At 35.6% G+C, this 23,973-nt stretch overlaps 1 protein-coding gene across 2 annotated transcripts in view; it reads left to right on the forward strand.

Moving 5' to 3' along the window:
* LOC149807370 (epithelial sodium channel subunit delta-like) overlaps positions 1-21,801 on the forward strand; it is a 60,348-nt gene extending 38,547 nt beyond the window's left edge. Inside the window, exons 4-11 of one of the 2 annotated variants that reach the window (XM_089965911.1) lie at positions 3,283-3,446; positions 4,871-4,960; positions 5,835-5,961; positions 11,433-11,508; positions 14,303-14,360; positions 16,327-16,412; positions 16,721-16,796; positions 17,401-19,484. In XM_089965911.1, coding sequence (XP_089822037.1) covers positions 3,283-3,446; positions 4,871-4,960; positions 5,835-5,961; positions 11,433-11,508; positions 14,303-14,360; positions 16,327-16,412; positions 16,721-16,796; positions 17,401-17,463 — 740 coding nt within the window. In that variant the 3' untranslated portion in view covers positions 17,464-19,484. Of the gene's footprint in view, positions 1-3,282; positions 3,447-4,870; positions 4,961-5,834; positions 5,962-11,432; positions 11,509-14,302; positions 14,361-16,326; positions 16,413-16,720; positions 16,797-17,400 lie in introns of both variants that reach the window. The other variant, XM_089965903.1, reaches the window with a different exon arrangement.
* The last annotated feature ends 2,172 nt before the right edge of the window (positions 21,802-23,973 follow it).

A 23,973-nucleotide genomic window follows, 5' to 3' on the forward strand; every position in this document is an offset into this window, starting at 1 on the left:
TGGATGCTTCGGTGGTGTGGGGACCCGACACTTTGGACATGTTTAACGATACAGCTTTGATCGCAGATGAAGCAGACCGCACTGTAGCACATGGACATGTGTTTGCGAGACAACTGTCTGTTTAACTTGTTTTTGTTTACACCAGAAGGGGAATCGGTGTTACACCGTGTTGCATTAAGTGGATAATGCTAACGAGTACAAAATGAGCATCGAAATTGCCAGACTATAAGGGTTCCACGTGGAAATCTTACCTAATGTGGGAAACGACATAAATCAAACTTTGAGCATAACGACCCAAACATCCTCTACGACCAGTACAAGAGAAAGCTTCCCCCATTGCCTCTAGACTCCGATCCAAGACGAAACACTTGCTTACTGGCATCGCCAGTAATGCGGCCTTTAACGGAACTATAGATCAAAATCATTCGAGTTCCAATACTTCAACGTATCTCAGATAGACGCCACCCGAGATTGCCAGGCGCTGTGTACCAGACCCTTTTAATCTAAGTTTGGCCAGAAAAACTACTTGTGATATTTCTTTACTCTGTTTGAAATCACAGAATACTTATTAATCGACAATACTCATGGCATTTTGTACGATGCTCATGATGGAGGATATGCTTTGTGGCCATTGAATTTAAATCCAGACCAAGAATGCGACAAAGGACATTTACACCGAATAAAATCTGTCCAACTGCATGTAGAACTTTGGTTTGTACTAGCTCTGGCGAACAGAGTCAACGTCATATTGTATGCTGAATTTGATAATACTCTGGACAGCAGAAGTCTGAGCTTAGCGATCCTAGACAATCAAACGATGGAAACTATGGAGATAGGCGACGAGGATGTTTTCTATCCAGAACAGCAGCAAAAGGCCCTACGTGGAGACAAAGAAGTGAGAGATACAGTGATGATGTCACGATTGCCAGAACAAGAACAAGACTTTGTTTCCTGTTTTGGTCGTCACTTGGTTGCGACAATTATAAGCCTGACAAGAAAACATTGTCATGGTTTTGAAATAGTTTATCCCGGTCAGAAACAACATTACAAATGTTTGATGATGGGTCAAGAAGAAATCTTAAAAGAAATCTTAAAATAATGGTATCAAGACTTATGTTACCATTCATTACATCCGCTGAGGTGGTCTAGTGGTCGGATGCTAGAGTTCGTGGGTTCGATCCCCGGCCGAGTCATACCAAAGACTTACAAAAATGCTACTAACAGCTGCCTTGTTTGGCGCTCAGCATTAAGAGGTTAGTGTTAGGACTGGTCAGCCTGGTGTCATGATAATGCATCTGGGTTGGACAGCATGCTACATGACTGCGGCTTGATGCCCCAGTGCTAGACATGACTATAAACTGCAACGCTGCAGACATCGTAGCTATATGACTGAAACATTGTTAAAGCTACGTTAAAAATCTAAATCACACACACACACACACCATTCATTACCTCCATTGACATTTTTGGAAACAAAATGCATCGAAACTTCCCACTCAATGACTTAATAGGCAGATCGTTTCAAGGAAAAATCATGTGCGAACTCGTGCCATATCATTATGTGTGAAAAGAATGCATACTTTCATTACCTTCTGACAAACAGTTAATAAACAACATCTTGGAATCCGGTGGGGTCTGTTGAACTGTTTCATCCAAAACTAAAAGTATTCAAAAATATGTCATCAACACGGTCGACATCGCTGACGTTTCATTTGATGATTCCACTAACGCGTTCAGTCTCTCGACATGACCGACATTATGAGTTTCAAACTTGGAAATTATTAAACAGTGCTCCGTGCGCACAATTAACTTGTCGCGCGTGGCCAAAAGGCTGAACGGGACGTAAATTCAAAATAAGTCAATCAGTCCTACCATTCATCGTCGACTCGACACCAACTCTGCTACCCCATAGGAGGATAATCTTATTTTCTGCAACGAAGCTCATATGGGAAGTGACAGATGATGAGTTACAGAAGATTAAGAGAGCGTGGATAAAGGAAAAGAGGGCGAAAGAGACAGAGAGAATGAAGTGGGAACTTTCGTGCCTCAATGCGTGATGGATGCGTGAGCAGAAATGATCGTAGAAGAAGAAGAAGTTCAACAGGAACAGCAGCAACAATATTTCCTCATTCCAGAAGAAAAGAATTGGTATTTGGAATCCTTTGGGCCTGATTTTAGGCTACTGTTTCAGTACATTTTTGGAGCAGAGATGGATGACAATAGCGATGCGCTATATTTAGAGCCCTACCTAGGAGATGCAGCGGCCATGGCTGGTGAGTGGTAACTGAACAATGCTCTTTTCAGGGCCTATCCAAATCTATTCGAAAGAGATATTACTCGAAATAATTGCCACTATGAGTTTTATGTTTGTATGTTTGTTTTTGTTTATGTCAATATCTGTCTGTTCACAATCAGCTACAACTTGAAACCCCTTCTTTCTCGTCTTGTGTGCAATAGTATGTTTGTGTGTATGTATGTATAGTGTGTGTGTGTGTGTGTGTGTGTGTGTGTGTGTGTGTTATCAGTCACACCCTCTTGTTTGTTATAGCGTGTTTGCGTGACTTCATGCATATTTGTGTGACTTTGTGCCCCTTCTTTTATACCCTATCCTTTTCGTCAGATATTAGACTTGTTGTTGCTACGTTCGGCATGTTGCCTATTATATGTAGGATAACTAGGTCGTTGCTAGTAGATATGTAGCTCTTGGACAGTAGATCACAATGTATTGGAAAGTAGATCACGAAGCATTGGGTAGTGGGTAACTATTTATCTTGTCCGTTCGTACGCATCCACACAATATGTGTCACAACATGGAGGCGCAGTGTTTTATATAGGGCTGCAACCACGCCGAATGTTAATTCCCGTAGAGGCTGATAAGGCACATATTACAGCTTCCATATGAGTTTAACAACTTAAAACAATGTAACAATGTGGATTCAATGTTCAACTCCCGTTACGGGTCATCGAGTCCCATTTGAGTTCAATAATTTCTAACAATGTGTCCTTTATCACTACTCTCGACTCTAGAAATGCCCCAATGTAAACCTAAGGCTAATTTCCATAGTGATCTCAAGTGGTATATATTACGTCTTTCGTCTGTAGGTGCAGAGTAAATGAGAAAAATAACCATCTCATGATGAAACAATGCTGAACACTTAAGATGAGATGAGGCTGTACCACAAGACTAAGAATGTGACCATAGTTTTCCCCCTCCTCCACCTAACCCCTCTCCCTAAAGATCACACTTCGTACATAAAAATAATAGCTGATTACAAATTGTAGGTCTGTCATTGATCCTCTACCTGGAGAATTCGGAATTTCTAACCGGTATCAATCAAGGCTACGGAGCCAGGCTTGTCATTCACGAGTCTCAAACCGTCCCGAGCCCATACAACGAAGGCATTCATATTGCCTCAGCAGAGGAAGCAAGTGTTGCCATCCGCAAGGTAAGACAAATTGTGAGTCATGTATCTGTTCAGTAAACCGTGCCATATACATATTTATCATATAAAATCATACTTGGTGGTTCTTACGTCCTTTCAGAGCATCCTCCAGCTCCATGTATAGTAGGAATCTGTACCATTGAATAATAGCGCATATATTGATATGGGCGCAAATTGAACTAACGGAATTTTTTGTCAGGGAAAGAAAAGAAGCAGCTTGCATCAGCAAAACAAACACTTAACACAAAAGCCAAGAGAAAATCTAGACTAATAATAGTTTGAATGCCAGTTGGAAACTACACACAGGAGTTAAATAAAGGAACGAAGAAAGAAAAAATAATTTAATACTTTCTAGATGAATAAAATACATGTCCATTTGCACTGCTGGAGGGGGCGGAAGGTGATGACTTTCGCCACACCCATCCGCCCACCTGTCTTAGAATGTGTGCAAATCACCCCGTACGTTTCGTAGAAAAAGCTTTCTTTACAGTCAAATGGTTTGTTATACCATGGTAACGGTTAAAACGCAAAAGGTCCCTGGGGCTTCGGTCACTGGGACACCATTATGGGTAACAACAGACAGGCCCTATGCCTGCTTGTTTACGCACCCAACCCCTTAAACAATATTTCTTGATCAACCCTGTGGCGTCCGTCAGAAGAACATAGTTCAACAACAAATTAAAATACGGTGTGGTCGTGTCTAAGACTGTGGATATCTTATACTGTCTATTGGAATATTTTCGATAACTATCCTATCCGAATTCGAAATCTAATTTGATTCCGTATATACATGATATCTGCTTCTTTGTGGGATCTACAGTCCGATTTCAGACCTCTCAGAAAGCAACAATAAAAAGCAAATACATTTGAAAACAGTTAATCAATTGGTTGTTGTTGTTTTTTTGAGCGTCCAGTGTGCAATAGTTGGAGTAAATGATAGATAAGTGAAAAAGTCTGTCACGGTTTAAGTAGAGAGACCATTAATTGAATATCGCTTGTGTAGATGCGGATAAATATTAAATGTTGTTATTTCTTTGAGTTCATTCCTCACCTGTGGACCTATGCTGGAATCAAATAGGTTTTGTCCGAAAGATTCTAAGTAAATATATGACTATGGTATATCCGTAAAGTGAGCAGTGATTTTGAAACCGGTTGAGAAAAATAAGGACACATGGACGACTCACTGTCATCAAATTATTCTTCTAGAAAATATGCACTCTAATAAAAAGGTCGTGCCTACATCCTTATAAAGATCAGTATGTTTTTTTGCATGATGAGAAAATAGGAGAATTCGTACACGTTCCACAATGACCTGATTTCTTTGATTTTGTTTTTAATGTCTCATCATATTGTCTGATTAACGACGTTTTACTGAAAGAAAAGTAACATTGGCACCTGTTCTAATAAATAGCATTGAAATTTTCCAGGTTTCCATAACTCGATTAAGCACACCTTATGGGGACTGTGATGATGGAATCAGCTTCATGGCCGCGTATGGAATCAACTATACCAGGCAGGTAGGAAGTTATTCTATCATGATCATTTATCATATCGTACTCAGTTTCGTTTTCACAAAAAAAGGAAGTTATCATCCCGTTCTTTTCAAATGTGACATCACAGGTCATTGATAAGTTAATATTGATCTTTTCTTCTTGTTGTTGTGGGTCATGGCGTTGAGTTCTCGAGTTTTAAAAGTGATAGATAGATAGATAGATAGATAAATAGATAGATAGATAGATAAATAGATAGATAGATAGATATCAATGGCCCATATATTTGGCATGAAGTAGTATTTCATGAGGAGGAACTGAAATAACGTGGGAAAAACACCATTTTGGTTTGTAAACCCGAAGATTTTTGGATTACTCTTAATAAAACTGTTAATGATATCTTGTTTGACTAGTTGGACAATAATATTTATGATTCTCGTTGATCCTGGCAACGTTTTGACTCCGCTGAACAAAAATGTTAAGGTCTACTTTCAATAACTTCTGAAGAATTTCAAGTCTTAGATATATTCAGTGCGAAGTCAATATTTATGTTTGATTGTTTCTTTAAATTTACTCGTACTATATGATAATACCAAATAAATATAAGTCCAGATATTTCGTATTATAGAGGCTTTACGGAAGAAGTATCCTAGTTTAATTTAATCAAAACAAGCCCTTTAATCTTTCTCTAGATAAATTTGATAATGGTAACGAGTCAGCCAAAAGATCGGTTTGGGTTGGCATTCATAACAGCCATTTTATTTCAATATGTAACAAAACAATGCGTGCTCATAATTCAATGTACCCAGGTAGTGTAGTCCAAACTTCCATCGATTAATAAAGGAGTTTAATATTTAGCAGATGCTATGATGGCAGACACACAATTTGAATTTTCTTTTAGTCCTGTCAGTTGATGTGTCAAGCAGTTAAAATACTAGAGACTTGCGGTTGTTACGATGACAGTGGCGAGGAACTCATCAGAAAAAGTCAAGCAAGACTGAATTCAAAGCCATGCAGAAAAGGACCTGGCAAGTTTAAATATTTTCTTATAAAACACAGTTGATACATTGAAATGTTAAATGCATTTCTAATGTGAAATGCAACTAAACTACACAAAATATCCATTGTTCAAAATAGGTATAATGTTTTCGCAGGTGTTTATTTTGAGTGTCTTTTAGTTCAGAGTACGAATTCTTACTGTAAATGCTAAGGTTAAATTTATTTGTATCTAGAACGAAAAAAAACCTAGTTGATGCAGCACCGATTGAAAAAAAAAATACCCTGTACAGTATTTGGCTTTAAAAAAGAATGATATGCAAGTTATCAACCTCGGTGTAAAATATAGTCTGGATCTGGATTTTTTACTGTAGCTTTAACAATGTTTCAGTCATATCTGTACCATGTCTGTAGTGTGGCAGTTTATAGTGATGTCTAGCAATAGGGCATCATACGTCAGCCATATAGCATCATGTCCCATCCAGTCACATTATTCTGACAACAGGTCGAACAGTCCTAACACTAACCCCTTAATGCTGAGCGCCTAACAAGGTAGCTGTTAGTACCATTTTTATAAGTGTTTGGTATGAATCGTCCGTGGTTCGAACCGCGACCTACCGCATCCGAGGCGGACAGTCTAACAATTAGACATAGCCTACCACAATTGATGAACTAAGAGTTGTGATACAAAATTGATCCATCCTTTCAGTAATTGGAATTTTGTGAAACATTCTCGACAATAATATACCTCACTTTGTTATTTCTATTAACAACGTTTACTTGGAAAGACGTTATCGATGCCAAGGAATGTCATGAGGGACAGTGATGGACATTCCAAACAATGTAGCATACAGGACAATAACTGATTTGGAAATGTCCTTGTAGGTTCAATATGGATCAAATTAAGTTTCCTCGATAGCAAATCTATTCACATCTGCTATGCTTAACCAGTCTACAAGTTTTCGCTCATTAATTGCTAATCAGTCTGAATGCAAGCTTTATCTTTTAACAATGAAGTAATTATCGTGGGAGACTTGAATATTGATTTCATCTCCGACACTTAACGGATTCCTATGATACAACTGCCCGACGTTATACATGTAACCAAAGTTCCAACAAGAGTAGCAGTCTGTATATCGCCACCACCTTCAATAACAATTCTACGAGATTAATGTAAACTGGTTCTATGTTAGTGATTAGTATCTCATATGAGCAACTCGTAATCAGCAGAGCGCAAAGAAGAATAATTCACACTCCTATAGCAATACAGATGCTTTAACAAATCTGCTGAAAATGAATTTTTCCCTGAATGTCTCAGAATATGAAGTCATTAATTTCTCTAATGCAATCCCGGACTATGATATGTCTGTCTGGAACCAACGTTTTCATACTATCCTAAGTAAACACGTACTCATACAAATCAAAAGAATGAAACGATAGCAACAGTCAGAATGGTATAATTGTGAAATTGCCGACGTACAATGTAAACGAAACGACTGTCATAAATGTAAAAGAGTTTACCAATTATCGTTTATGGCGGGTCACAGCCAAACTCTCACTGTAAAACATAAATGATCATTTTTCAAAGAAGACACCGCCTCCTTAAAGTGTGATAACAGATCCATTTGGATCATTTGCGAGAACTAACTTCTACAAAAGTACGTGTAAAATTGTTGTTAAAGACATTAATTATATTATACTTCCTTTTTGTAACTAATATTTCCCAAACACTTGATAGGTCTAATTTTACAAACGACGATCTTATTACCTTCGTGAATGAAAGGGTACCAGTTCATGCTGGGTTTTTATATTCCCTTAATTATACGAACTGATACTATCAATGTTATCAATGATATAGACTCTAACAGATCGGCAGGTCTGGGTGGAATTCACCCCACATTTCAGGAAATTTCGGCTTTGTCAGTCTCTACGTCAATGATAAAAGAAACTAACTGTGATAGGCTGTCACTTCATGCAAATTTTCAGGGTCATTAAAATTATTCGCAGTTCACGAGGAAAATGAAAAGAATGACCCATCTAACCACGTGACTCCTATCTGTTATCTTTATACTTTCAAAATGTTTTGAAAAAGATGTCAGTAAACATCTTTTGGGATATCTTAACAAGTAGAAACTCCTCCATAAATCACACTTATGTTTCCTAGCAAATCATGAAAGGTAAACTGCATTAACGAAACTATAGCGGTTGCATCCGATGAACTTACTAGCATAATCTTCATTCACTGAAGAAGAAGAAAAAACTCTTTTCCACCCCCACCCCCACCCCCGAAAAACAAAAACAAAAACATCCGATGTGGTTGACCATTCGGTGCTCATAAAAACTTACACGTTTACTTCAAATTCAGTTACATGGTTCACGCCATTTCTCAGTAACAGATTCCAGGTTGTTTTGTACGGGTGAATATATTCCAATTAAAGTCATATTTTAAGTGTTGTTTCTCAAAGCTCTGTATTAGAACCTCTTTTATCCACTGTTTATCAATGTCTTAGATTTGTGTCCAGTGCACTATAACACTGATCTTTTCGTAGACGATTCTACCCACATACATCTAGTAAATCGCTCAATTCCATACATTTCAAATATTCTTCAGCAATTTATCAGCTTGGTTTAAAAAACAACAAAAAAAAACACAATATAATGGTATTAATGCATCTGAAACGAAGTGTATGACGATCAGGACAAGGTAGCGCCCATCCACTGACTTAGATTTACTTCTCACTCAAAATGGCACAAACTTGTCAAGTATTAAAATCAAAACCTTTTGGTATTATCATTGATCAACACCTCAGCTAGAATTCACTTATCAATCACCTGTTTACAATGCTCGTCAAACGAATAACTCTTTTTAAATTACTTTCGAAATTTATACATCGTCATTTGCTTGAACTTTAGTTTTCGGCAACATACTACGTTTGTACCACATGGAGAATTCCATCCAATCATATTATATTCAAAATTTGCTCACTCCAGAAAAGGCCGTTCGAATAATTCTGAACTTCCTATCACGACTTCCTCGAATGTTTGTTTTCACGTCTACAGTGGCTACCTATACAAAAACGTATTCTTTATTTTAAAGGAATGATACCATACAACTCTCTAGAAGAATCTTTTTCCAGAAAGTATGTCTTTAACTTGGCTGAATTAAGATCATCAAATACTGAGCATAATCTAAATCAACAACTAAAAACGAACTCCAGAATCTGAGGTCGATAACCAACCATTTAAAAGCACTTTATTATTGTGTCAGCATCTATTTTGCGGAATTGCATCCCTCTGAGGATATATGGTTCTTACTCCCTCCCTTGCTTTGCCTAAACCGTATCAGAGAAATTTTACTGAACCAGCAGAAATGAGATATTAACACCTACCAATAGAGAATTTTACCCTTGTTGTAGTGATAAGGTGCCCATGTTTACTCTCTCTCTCTCTCTCTCTCTCTCTCTTTATGAACTGACTGCCTTTTCTACAATTTTATTGGCTGTAAACGGCCACGTGATGCTTCGGATTTTATTTACATCGTGAGTGATTAGATAAAATGTACACATCGATAAATACCCAACCATGATCACTTAATCATATTGTATATATTTCTTACATGTTTAAATGTGTACATCTTTGTATGGTGTATTGTTCACATATATACCTATTGACCGCTATCAATGCATATACCTGACCTGTCGACATATGCTGAGTATCCGTAAAAATATGTCCTTCACCATCATCAAACGACGCTGCTAAGCTTATCAGCCGGTTATATTAAGCCATTCTCTTACAGGGGATACATTTTTCAGAAATCCCATGTGAATCAAAATTCAACAAAACAACCATATTTGTGTTAGTTTTTTTTTTAAGAACGCTATTTCACTTGCACACATATATTTGTATTCCTTAGTATGCCCTATAATTTTATCTTCTATCATTTTTAAAATCTATAAGTTAGTATCGATTTTTTATTTCTTTGTTTTTGGCTTGAGTGAAGTTACGAACGATATTGAAATATCTATTTCATCATCTGTGCAAAGTTTTAGAGCTCTACACTTCTGTGACTAAATGACTATTGGAATGAAATGATCACGTAATTGATATCTCAGTGAAGTATTTACGAAGATATAATTTAATCTCGTTGATAGTATTTGCGAAGATATAATTCATCTCAATAGCAGTATTTACGAAGATTTACTTTCATCTCAGTGACAATATTTAGGAAGATATAATTTAATCTCAGTGAAGTATTTAAGAAGATATAATTTCATCACAGTGAAGTATTTACGAAGATATAATTACATCGTAGTGAAGTATTTACAAAGATATAATTTAATCTCAGTGATAGTATTTGCGAAGATATAATTCATCTCTGGCAGTATTTACGAAGAGATAATTTAATCTCATTGAAGTATTTACGTAGATATAATTTCATCTCAGGGAAGTATTTACGAAGATATAATTTAATCTCAATGACATTATTTACGAAGATTTAATTTTATCTCACTGACAGTATTTACGAAGATATAATTTCATCTCAGTGGCAGTATTTACGAAGACATAATTTCATCTCAGTGAAATATTTACGATATAATTTCATATCGATTACAATATTTACGAGGATATCATTTCATCTCAGTGACAGTATTTACAAAGACCTTATTTCATCTCAGTGACAGTATTTACGAAGATATTATATCATCTTAGTAACAGTATTTACGAAAGACATTATTTCGTATCCATTATATAGCAACTTCAATATTTATATACTATATCGGTCTTCACCATGCGTTTCCAAGTGCAAAAGACTGCCAGGAAGAGAAAAAACTCTGTACATAAAAGCGTTTTGTGAATTATTAAAAAGATAACAAACTAAATGACAAACCATTTAATTGTCCTGATGGAGAGGGAAGGAGGATGGGCTAGACATTTCTTTCAGATCAGGATATTTTGTTATGTTAGCTGATTTTTTCAACAAGTTTAATATCAATTATCTTTTTAAAATTATGTTTTACAAATCAGCCAAAGAATATTTCTCGAATATTTCTCACGGTAATTTTTTCACGTAACTCTCATGGCTCCCCTTCGTTATCTACGAAATTTCAATGGTCGGTCTCTAATGTAGCCGGATGATGCCAGTAAAAGAAGATTACAGTTGGCGACTGAGGAGAAAACTAGAATACCTTCCAATGGTATCGCTGATAATTCAGAGGCAAAGGACCATATTTTCATGTTTTATAAGATGATGGCGAAATTATATGCTTATGAAAAGCAAAGATATGCAACTGTAAATGTGTAGTTATCAAAATGCATCAAATTAATAGTTCCTAATAGAACATTGATAAATAAGAACAGAGATTGTGTTATCTTAAGTGAAACTGACGAATTGACCTACGACAAATTTTAGTGTCAGGAGACTAAATTGGTGAACCGTTCTCGTGGATATTATTTAAGAGTGATTTACATTTTGATTATAAATCTGGGGTTTTTTTTCCTTCAGAAATAAGATGTAAGGACATGCTCAATAGTGAATTTGAGGGGAAAGAACAAGTATGCAATTGCTACAATCCGTGTTAGTAAGTAGAGGTGTATCCTTTTTGTAGAGCTGTATTCTTGTTAGCAAGTAGAGCTGTATCCTGGTTAGTAAGTAGAGATGTATCCTTGTTAGTAAGCAGAGCTGTATCCTTGCTAGTAAGTATATATGTATTCTTGTTAGTAAGTATAGTTGTATTCTTTTAGTAAGTAGAATTGTATCTTTCTTTGTAAGTAGAGATGTATCCTTGTTAGTACATAGAGTTGTATCCTTCTTTGTCAGTATAGCTGTATCTTTGTTAGTAAGTAGAGCTGTATTCTTGTTAGTAAGTAGAACTGTATCCTTGTTAGTAAGTAGAGCTGTATTCTTGTTAGCAAGTAGAACTGTATCCTTGTTAGTAAGTAGAGCTGTATTCTTGTTAGCAAGTAGAACTGTATCCTTGTTAGTAAGTAGAGCTGTATTCTTGTTAGCAAGTAGAACTGTATCCTTGTTAGTAAGTAGAGCTGTATTCTTGTTAGCAAGTAGAACTGTATCCTTGTTAGTAAGTAGAACTGTATTCTTGTTAGCAAGTAGAACTGTAATCTTATTAGCAAGTAGAGACGTATCCTTGTTATTAAGTAGATACGTATTCTTCTTAGTAAATAGAGATAAATCATTGTTAATAAGTAGAGCTTTGTAAATAGAGGTGTATCCTTCTTAGTAAGTATAGGCGTATCCTTATTAGTAAGTACATATGTATCCTTGTTAGTAAGTAGATGTGTATCCTTCTTAGTAAGTATAGGTGTATCCTTATTAGTAAGTAAATATGTATCATTGTTAGTAAGTAGAGGTGTATTCTTGTTAGTAAGTAGAACTGTATCCTTGTTAGTCAGTAGAGTTGTAGCCTTGTAAGTAAGTAGAGTTGTTTCATTCTCTGTAAGTAGAGATGTATCCTTGTTAGTAAATATATATGTATCCTTGTTAGTAAGTAGAAGTGTATCCTTGTTAGTAAATAGAGGTGTATCCTAGTTAGTAAGTAGAGGTGTATCCTTTATTAAGTAGAGGTGTATACGTGTTAGTAAGTAGACGTGTATCCTTGTCAGTAAGTAGACGTGTATCCTTGTCAGTAAGTAGACGTGTATCCTTGTCAGTAAGTAGACGTGTATCCTTGTTAGTAAGTAGATGTATATTAAGTGAAACTTACGAATTGAGGTATGGCCAAGCTAGTTAGTAAGTGGAGGTTTATCCTTGTTATAAGTAGAGGTGTATCCTTGCTATTACTTGATCTGTATCCTTGTTCGTAAGTAGAGAGGTATCCTTGTTAGTAAGTAGAGGAGGTGTATCCTTTAGTAAGTAGAGGTGTATCCTTGCTAGTTAGTTGAGGCATATTAAGTGAAACTTACGAATTGAGGTATGGCCAACCTTGTTAGTATGTAGAGGTACATCCTTATTAGTAAGTAGAGGTGCATCCTTTAGTAAGTAGAGGTTTATCCTTGTTATAATTAGAGGTGTATCATTGTTATTAGTTGAGCTGTATCCTTGTCGTAAGTAGAGATGTATCCTTGTTAGTAAGTAGAGGTGTATCCTTTAGTAAGTAGAGGTTTATCCTTGTTATAAGTAGAGGTGTATCCTTGCTATTAGTTGAGCAGTATCCTTGTTAGTAAGTAGAGTTGTATCCTTGTTCGTAAATATAGCTGTATCATTGTTAGTAACTAGATTCGTATCTTTATTAGTAGGTAGACATGTACCCCGTGTTCATAGTTAGAGATGTATCATTGGTAGTAAGAAGAGATGTATATTTGTTAGTAAGTATAAGCATGACATTAGGCCGACAAGTTGACAAACATTTTGGCCACATATATTCAGCTTGCAAAAAGCCCTTGAAGTACTATAGTTTAAAGCAACATCTTTTCAGGCTTCATAAAAATCATAGCGTAAACGAAGTTCCTGTTTTTTAATATAATTTATGACACACTAAGGATGGATTGGTGAGATTTTGTGTGCTTGACCTTTGTCCATGATTGTTGGAAGAGTTTTGGCCTGTCAGATAACTGTTTTGTTGTTTGTAACGATGTTTTCTTGATTACATGTTCAAGACCTGACCTTGTTTACGAAAAAGTTTAATTTTCCACTAAGAATCGACACTTTTCCAGAAAATGCAATTGCGACATAGGTCAAGTGTGAATGTACATAAAGAGGATTTTGTAAACAAAGTCTTCACCCTGCTTTAAGTTCAGTCTGTGTAACAAAACGAAATATGTTATGTTATACACTCCATTGCGTTCTTTTGTCTTAGAAACACAAAAGTTAGGAATTGGCAGAAAGTTAATGGTACAGCAAGAGCCAACAACAACAACAACCCAACAACAACAATAACAATAATAATAACAATAATGATAATAATAATAATAATTATAGTAACAATAATAACAAGAAAAGCTTAATATTATAAGAATAAGAATAAGAATTCTTTATTTCAGACTACAAAGTCCATACCTCTAAATTAAAATATAATTATAAAGTAAAAACATTATGACCAAACGCGGGGTGTTATTCGCATTTACATTTATTCATGCATTATTGTTTATTAACTCTACATGTAAACAACTGCACTTTATAAAGGAATTAAATCCTGATATTAAAACTGAAACCTTGAAAAATATATTCAATACATTAACGATCTAATTTTTATTAAAAGATGGAAGGCTTCAAGATAAGTGTGTTTCATGGTTAGAGACAATGGTGATTTTGCATGAGAATATTTATTTTCCTGGGGAAGTTAAATTTATTTGTCCGTTGTACAAGTTAGAAATATCAACATTTTCCAGCCCTGCATATTGATCTCTTTTTCGTTCCAGCGAAGCGCAATATTCAAGATCGACTGGCTCAAGACAATGGCCAACCGATGAGTTTGCTGTACGTCAGATTTACCTTTTTTGTTGTTATTGTTGTTTTCTATTTGCTTCTACCTTACGAAAAATAACGTCAATATATATATATAAAGGTCAAGGTCACGACGATAGATCCTGATGAGGGTAAGTGAATATTCAATATATTCCTACATTATTTTCCAAATTCTTTTTTAAACATTGATTTCTGAATTACTGAGATAAACCTGCCCCCAACGCGCGCGCCCGTGCACACACACGCGCGCGCGCACGCACGCACGCACACACAAATGATGTGATGATTTCTTAACCTACGTCAACTTTACTTGCTATTTTTGGGGGCTATGCTTTTAGTTTTACTTGGGGAGAGGGGCGACTAAAGTTGCCCTACTTCCAGTTTTAAAGCTGATTGAAATTAACGGCGCTAAATGATGATTGTGAGTAAATCGCCACTTTAAACGGTGGAACGAATACTTTTAAATGTTTAATGCATGGTATAACGTTGATTAGTCACTGTGATCATGTAGTTTAATGACTGTGGTAATGAAAATGATAAAATTAAAAATACTTGGTATCTAAGGGAATATAAATACTGGATGATCTTAGCCACTCTGCGTCATCGCTGGCAAGTAAAACACCACTGCCATATGGAGATACACTATACTGTTTTTCATGTTATCCTCACGATGTCCAGTACGGCGAACGCAAGTGTACGCTATGAGTCTTACAACGTAATTTCAAACACTTTACACCTTTACTGTTTGTTGCGATCAGAGCAGACATGAGGAAGATGCAACCGGGGATATATCCCCGGGGCTCGGGCCCGTAAGGATGGCCCGGGCCGAACAACACTTTTTAATTTTATAAAGAAACATTATTATTTTTTAACAAGAACTAGTAGAGGCCCGAGTGCTTCTTACCCCAGGTCCCGTAATCGTTCTCTACGGACCTGGTTGCTATGATGTACTTAAGACATGTTGATATCTGTCTTGATTGTAATTTGAAATTATTGAAATCTTTGTAAACATTAATTTTTAAATGTGTTTGTGTTAAACGGAAAATTAAATATGCTCACCGAATCACTTCTGTTGTCCAACTCTTAAATTCGGCGGTAAACAGTTCTTCGAGGTTGTCCAGCTCTTTGATTTTGGAGGTAAACTAATTCTTGCGTGCAGTCAGCGATCCTATAGTGTATACATGGAAACGATCGGTTATACAAATATACAAAACAACTATAGAAAAAATGAAGTTTGATTCTTAGCCACACAAGAAATACATTTTCAAACACACTACATTTACGCGTGAATATACGAACGTAAAACCCTCTAGTATACGGATTTACCTTTCCCAAAAATCTAGTTTTGCATTCGCTTCCTTTTGCACCGTAAAATTCCATCTTGAATTCAGTGAAATCAGAAAACCTGTTTTACAAAACAATTTTTTAGAAAGTATCTGGGCGGGCACAAAATCCGCAAAATGTAATGGTCACTCTCCAAACACATATTCGTGTAATTTTTAAAAAAATCATTTTAGTACCTTCATTGAGTTCATATTCTACATATGGGTTTGGCCAACATTTAGGAAGGACAAAGTTTACATCAGTTGTTCCTTTTCCAGTTAGACAAAAAGAATTAAGGTCTGAAAATCTTAATACCAATATATAGCTGATAATATGAGCGATATGAGATCGTCGTTCCGGACCTGCAGATTTTATATTTCTGGAAATATATATATATATAATCGTTGAATAATCCATTTTCATTTGGGCTTATGACGGGCTTATGCCCCTCCATCGCTTTGAACATTATAATTTTAAAATGATGGTATGGTACATTTAAAGTAAGGGCTGAAAGAATGAAGTAAATAGGGAAATTTTATTTAAATACGTTTGAGTCATGGATTTCGTACCAAGCACACAAATTAAAAAGCACGCATATTTGCTTAAAGTCACGCCCAACGACTTATCTGCCTATTTTTGCAATTCTTTTCCATAGGGTGTTTTACTGGAAGGCTTGTGTGAAAGGGACAATACCACGTGCCAGTCTTTCAAAACAAGATATACCGATCAACGGTCTCAGAGGTAGGTCCATGCACTTTTTTTCCTTGCAACTAACCAACATGCTCCTGGGGATTATAATTATCTTGTCATTTGTACCATACAAGTATAGATCTAACTCAGGTGTACTTTGTGTAATTAGATTGTAAATTAAACAATATTTTGTCACTAAATGAATGGTACACGTCCGTAAAGAGGAGTAAATTATAAGATAGAGGTTGGATATGTATTCTCCAACATGAGGCCAAAAAGAAATTAATCATCTTATCGGGAAAGTCGAAAAATTTAGGAAGTGAATACAATCAAAATATTACTTTTCTTTCTTTTTTCAGTCAAAACTTTCTAAAGCTGAACATATATTACGCAGATTTAAATTTTGAGTACATTGAAGAGACACCGCAGATAGAGGTTAGTATTTTCATTGATGCAATTAGAATAATACGCTATCTTCTTCTTCATTCTGCATACTATTGACACAATTTTATCATATATTCTTATACTGATTTAATTATACAATTTTACGTAAGTTTTTATTCCTCAGAATTTCGTTATTTTTTCTTAGTTCGGATGGTATGTTTCTTTGAGATAATGAATTCCAAGATGTAGATCAGGAAGAAAGCAACATTGCCAATCTCTCTCGTCATCGACAATTACCATTACATATTATCAAGAAGAAGCAATTCATTAATAATTTCAGAATAACTATATTTTTGCCGTTTTATGTCTTGCTATATTGTTATGCGCCATCATTCTGAACACGCGAGGCACACCAGTTCGGTGGTTTAAGGCACTGGATTTATGGCCATAAGGTTGCGGGTTCTATTCACACTACTGCACGTTGTAACTTTAAAAGTGTTGATGTCCCGTTAAAGGCCCCCAAACCAAAACCAACTCTAAATTATGGTATAGATCGCAGAAAAAGTGAACGTTCTGACATTTTGTGGTGGCAGATTCTTTTATGAGAGTTAGCTAGCTCTTTATGCATTTATACTTATTGACACATTTGTTTCAGATATATGTACGATGGAGGTCGCACAACTTCTTTGATCAGTGCAAGTGTTGCTTGTGGCCTTGAAAAGATTAGCGCGTTACCTCAAATCTTCTCCGTCCGTACGTGCTTGCTTATGTGCGCATGTCAATAATGTGGCACGAATCACGACAAACTAAAAAATGGAGACTTGTCACCGAAAAAAGAGCGTACCATATGTCGTAATCGCAAAACACGAAAGGACACTTTAAATCCTATCATACTATGGGATATTGAAAGAACTATTAATTAACGTTGACTTCCGAGACACATTCTGTGCATGTGCAGTGAGCTTTTACGTTATCGGTCCACACTTCTACTGAGAGATGGGTTGACCTGATTATATCCACTGTCTGCAAGAAACAATCGCGCTGCAGATACGAGACACAATTACATAATGCATCAGTGCAATCAACCGGATAATTGAAATACTTTAAAATATAAGATTGGGCCTAACGCAATAATTAAATGCCAAATGTGAGTGCCTACTTCTTCTCAGGACCATGTTATTGTATTTGTACATTAGTTTGACACCTGGTAACAGCCATGAAGATTAATGATGGATAAACAGAGGCGGCTCGAGAGTTCGGAGGCATATTCTTTAGTGGCACCCGTACTTTGCTACAGAGAACAACTTTGATGGCTATTGCTATTTTCCCTGCTCCCCACCGTCCTAAATATGTTTTGTGAAGAATTGCTCCATTGCATTAAGGTGACGGTTAAATACTATAAAATTTAAGCTTCAAAATAGCGCCCTGGGGCAATTGCACTCTCTGGCCCTATCCCATATCCGCCTCTGAAGATAGCATGTATTTTGTTAAATAGGTCAAAATAGACGTTAATTCAGTAATTGGGATTGTTACCCGCATGTCAGCCGAAGTACACCCGCTCAGTAATTAGAATTATTAACGTCGTATCAAATGAAATGCATGTGCCTCTAAATGTACAATGTAGACCTGCACTGTTCGTTTTCACTTTCATGGGAATAATTAGGAACAAACAATTTAATTTTCCACGATGGTGATGGTTGTGGGTGGGGGTGGGGAGAGAAACATTTTTTCTTTTACCTCATGTTTGTTTTCAACTAACATAATACATGTAAGCAGTTATTTTTTCTACAAATCAGAAATAAGAATATTTTTTCAAGCCATTTCAAAAGTACCAGGTGCCCTACCTCGCCCGAATAAATGGTCCAACCAATATGCATGTAGTGACGTGCATGCACTACACATGGTTTATCTGAGTTAATTCTGCCATATTTTGCCCTATGATGCCTGCTCTGTAATGCCTATTTTTCAAGTGGACCCAGTATCCGATGAATATATCAGGTCAATCTGGTCGACCCCAGCCCAGTGCCTGATTAAGCTAGTGCGGTGCCTGTAGCATGTGTTATTCAGGAGCCCTAAATGAAAACAAAACCCACATAAATATTTAAACACGTAAATTTTTAACTTGCATAGTAAAGTAATTGTATTTTTCCATTGCTATAAAGCCAGATAATACGACAAATATGTCTGACATTTCTAAAGTTGAAGGCAGTATAGTACTATAGTTATAGAGTAAGTGCAGAATCGCTGAACCGGACTTGATAGCTTGAAAGCATTTAGCGCAGGGCCCATATCATATGCTACTTTTGCTACTAGGATAATCCGGCACTTCTGCAGTCTTTGTGCCAATTTTTGGTATGTAAAACAAGGTGTAGAATAACAATCACTGCTGACAAAGATAATACAACAATCATCGGTGTTTCTCTTTTCTAGTTGAAACTTCTCATATATTTAACGCCATGAACCGTAAACATGTTCGTGAAAAAGAACATTATTCCAAGAACCACTTGTGTAAACTTATAAACGAAAATCTAGTTTATGCCTCTAGAAGGAAGAGTATATCTTGGAAATGAATTATATTTGCTCCATATTTAAAATTTTCAGGCAGGTGACTTTCTAGCTAATGTTGGAGGAGTCATTGGATTATGGATCGGACTTTCTGTTCTTGCTCTATGCGAAGTCCTGGAGTTAGTCGCAGACTTATTTGCCTACTGCATTTATAAAGTTCCACACAAGGTCAGACCAAAGCAGAAGAAAAACAGAGACAACAGTGTAAAATCAAAACAATACAGAGTGAAGGATAATGCTATAAATAAGCCGCATCATATCATCACACGCAATATATATGATTTACCCCGCGAAGATCCATACATTTTATAGAATCGATAGTAGTATCATAAAAAGGAGATTAAACAAGTTGTAGCATCAGCTACATGTCCATAGATACCAACTGTAGCATCCTCCGCTTTTTCGTGGAGGAGGAGCTCGGATGGGTCGTACTGGCTGCCATTTCGAATTTCGTCCACGTAACGGGATCACATGAAGAAAAACTACGTGAGTGTTTATAAATGAAGAAAAACTACGTGAGTGTTTATAAATGAAAACTACACTGTTTATTCATTGAGAAGAAACAGAAGATTAAAAAGTTACTTTTAGTTAAAGATATCTTTCCAACTTGAATATGTTTAAATGACCTGTTATTTCGTCCAGAAAATACATCATAGTATTTCTTGTTGAGATAACAGGTCGAACTTATTTCTACTGGAGATAAAGACAGGGCTTTCTAAAGACATTCTCTTAACACCGTTCTCGAGATGAGAGGCTGCGCAATAGAGAGAAGCGAGAAGTTATCCTAAACTACGGATAAATATTTTCACTGGTCATGGAAGTTTTTGGTTTATTGGCATATAGATATCATTCGAGGAGAAAATCACGATTTCATTTCATCATCTGTTTGCTTGATAAATCGAAAGACATCATGTTAGCTTGTTCGAATAACCTTGCCTCTATCATTGTATCCATACACGTTTTGTTTTTTTTAAAGAATGATCTTGAAATTGCAGGTTGTGGAGATGTTATGATAAGCTGTAATAGTATTTTAATATTGAATATAGTTATAAAAATAGGTCATTACACAAATGTAAATCATTACAAAAACAGTTATAAATTGTATGATGTAGAAGGTTAAAACTCTATTACAATGAACAGCATCAGAAGAGAACACATTTTCATCAGATCACACGGTGATACACGAGGATAAAGATTAAGGTAAAGGACCGAATGAGACAAGACAAATACAAAATTATATCCATCAGGGTTCAGCACAGATTTTGACAGAATCTCTATAAAGATACAAAGATTGCTCAAGATGTGTACATTTGTAAAGTAAAATAACAAGCTAAACATATGTGAGTTTTGATATTCATAATTATCTGACTTTATATAGATCTGTATGTGTTTGATAATAATTACATTACACTAGAACATAGTGGGACTCGTTTCCTACTTCGTTTAAAGAACGCATTTCACATTTTCTATCGCTTTTTTATTTGCCATCATTCAATTTCTTTGGGTGGATGACAATTAGGCGTGGAATTGTGCAGATACAGAGGTGGTAATAGTGTCAATTACGGCCCTAGACAACACCCAACATCGCAAAAAGATTTTCTAAATAACGTGTCCATGCATGTAGATAACTCTGATTAGAATCTTTAAGTAATAGTATGTAACAGAGAAGGATAACTGTGACGACTTTCTAGAAATAATATTACCCAAAAGTACATCTTCTGGGTTTTTACACTATTTCTAATTGTAATATTCCGGGCTTTCCATATCGCATCATAAACGGAATGCTGTTTTAAATGAAAACGTCTGAGGACACATGTGTGGACTTTATTTTTTTAACCGTAAAATTTCAGGTCATATATAGATGAAAATCATTGATCGAGTAATTTTACTTGTAGATCGATCGGATTATCGGGAATCTCATTTTCAAGATTATCACATTTTTATTTACAAGGCTTTGTATGCTTTTTATTTTCTACTAAAGAATTTTAGATTTTAAAGGTTTGTAGTTTTTGTAAACCAAATTCCCAAATGCTATAATGATCCACAATTTTAATTACATTTCACATAACTTGAAAATTATTTTTATATTCATTCAATTACTAAATACGATAATGTTGTCTTGCCTACGATAAGATATAGCTTCCAATCTGTGCAATATTCCAGACTTTCATCTGAATTCGTGTTAAAGGTTTTCATCTTGTATGATAGCATAGACTCTATAAAATTCCCGTACAATTGTACAAAAGCAATACATTTTCAAAGTCATTTCAGTACATACAAAAAAGTAATGTTTTCCACTTGACGAACTTCATTATTGCATTTTAAAAGTCATAAAATTTTCCTCTATGCTTTTACGCATGATTTTCGCATAGATGCATATTGTGGTTATATTCACAAATTTGCCCTCAATACCAAAACCAAGTAATTTTTTGTTGTTTTCCCTGTCGTCAAACTGTGTCAAAAGCCTTAATAAAAATCGATAAATCTAGAACAGAGTTTCTTTTTTCTGACCCTCCAAAATATCCATCAAAACATACAATACAAATATGCTATCAAATGTGGAGTAGGCTGCCTATTTTTCTTGAATTAGATTATTATCATCAGGAAAGTTTTGCAGTATTGAAATGCAAATAAATAACTTGCCTAGATAGATAAGGATTATAATTCAAGACAGTTTCTTATGTGTTTAGATTGTCTTTGCCTTTATATATTTTATTAAATACCCATTTAATATTATATTACTGATCTAGCGTTTGATATAGATGTTCAATTTGTGATCCCGTTTTGCATAACTAAAATTTCCATATCGATCACCCAGCCTGGAACAACTTTTACTGCTAGAATATTCAATAATAAATAGTCCACTAATAAAATATTTGGAATGACTCTAATTAACAAAATTATCACACTTTTGTAATTTTTAACAAATGCAGTAATAATGGGTGAAAATGGCTGCTTTTTTAGCTGGAGTTGATTGGAGAGTACCATTAATAGCGACGCGCAGTTTATGGGTATTTCACGGTATCTACCACAAATAAATTAGAATCACTTGAGGATGACAACACTAATTTGGACAGATTGTTTGACAGTGAGTTCTCAGATGAAGCTGGTGTCCACAAATAGCAGAGAGGGAGAGACTCAATACTTTGCCGCTGAAATCTTGTATTGGAATTTATAAAAATCCAGAACAGTAAGAAAGACTGAGGGAGTCATGTCAAGATTCAAGGCAAAGTTAGAAATGTTCCCACGTTAAGGGAAAATTTATCCATGTAAGTGTTTAGACACTTAAATTGGTGCCTCTCTGGTTACTTTAAGGAAACTAGATGGTTAGTACAATGAACCAGATACTCTTAATAGTTACAAGACAGCCATAGACACATAATTATGGGACAGTAACTACGGGTGCAGCATTTGATCTTCAAGTGAGTTATCTAATTGCCACAGAGTGTTGAATTCAGGGCGCAAAACGACCTCAAACAAAACTGTTGAAGAAATCGAGGAAGAAATACTTTCCAACCGTGCACCCGTTGATCTAGTTTCCAGCTGCAGCACTGATAACAGAAATACATTCCACAATGCAAGTCATCTAAAAGCCCCGAAACACTCAAAAAAAAGAGCCACATTTCAGCTTCAGAGTTTAAAAAACTTGGTCTGCGAAATTTGTCTTTTTTATTTTAGTTTTGTTTTGGAGCAGGTATAAGTGGAGTAAATTTCAATTTGTCTGTTAATATGACCAAAGAGTCAGATTCGTTTGACAAATCTGACGATAAAACTGAAAAATATTGACAACATAATGGTAGACGTATAACAGATAGCAGCAGCTGTTCTAACTATGACGCAAACTTCGAAGAATCACATCTTGTTACAATGTTCTGAGATTTTTTTCATCCCTGGGGCGCAGACACGGAATTTGTTTACATTTTAAATTCTCTCGCAGTTGTTCAAGTAGAAAATAAAAGGAAGAGAACAGAACAGTATTGTTTAGAATTTTCTTGTTAAAAAATAGCTAAATGATTCTTACAAATCTTGTCTGCATTTTAGAATGAGACTGAATCTTCGTTTTGTTAAATTATATGCCTAAATTATTACCTTTAAGTTCAGTGCATCAATAATTTCTTGTAATGAAAACAAAAACTAGAGAGCTTAGATGTGTGTAAATTAATGAGCTTTCTCAATAAAATTGAATTTATTTAATTACTATTTTTATGTTAAATTTGCACCCAAATTTGAACGGAAGTAGAGTATGTATATTTAGTAAGTAGGGTGTATGAAAAAAGGGTAAATTACTAGTCCAAAACCTATGTTCTGTTAAAGAAATAAGAACAAATCCACTTGCTTGTGACTGCTGTTTAAATCCAGTTATATATCTTCATATGGCCAATACGAAATGTTTGAAAATGTCAAACTTAAAGAGTAAAACACCATTTAAGCAATGCAGTCAGACCGATGACACAACTGCACAGATTAGTCTCAGTTACCTACGACACACTGGGCTTTTTCATATGGCTGTACATTATCTTTAATAAAACTTCCAAACCTGTAAAGAATGTATGACTAAAAAGGGAATATGTAATAAACAGAGAACCACACAAGTGCTTTGTTCTGAGCCGGGGGGAAATAACTTGTTTAATACGGTGAAGGAACACACGTTTCGGCCTGACGC

The sequence above is a fragment of the Sinohyriopsis cumingii genome, chromosome 1 (genome assembly GCF_028554795.1).
Source record: "Sinohyriopsis cumingii isolate HCF-2022 chromosome 1, ASM2855479v2, whole genome shotgun sequence".
In the NCBI taxonomy this organism is placed as follows: domain Eukaryota; kingdom Metazoa; phylum Mollusca; class Bivalvia; order Unionida; family Unionidae; genus Sinohyriopsis; species Sinohyriopsis cumingii.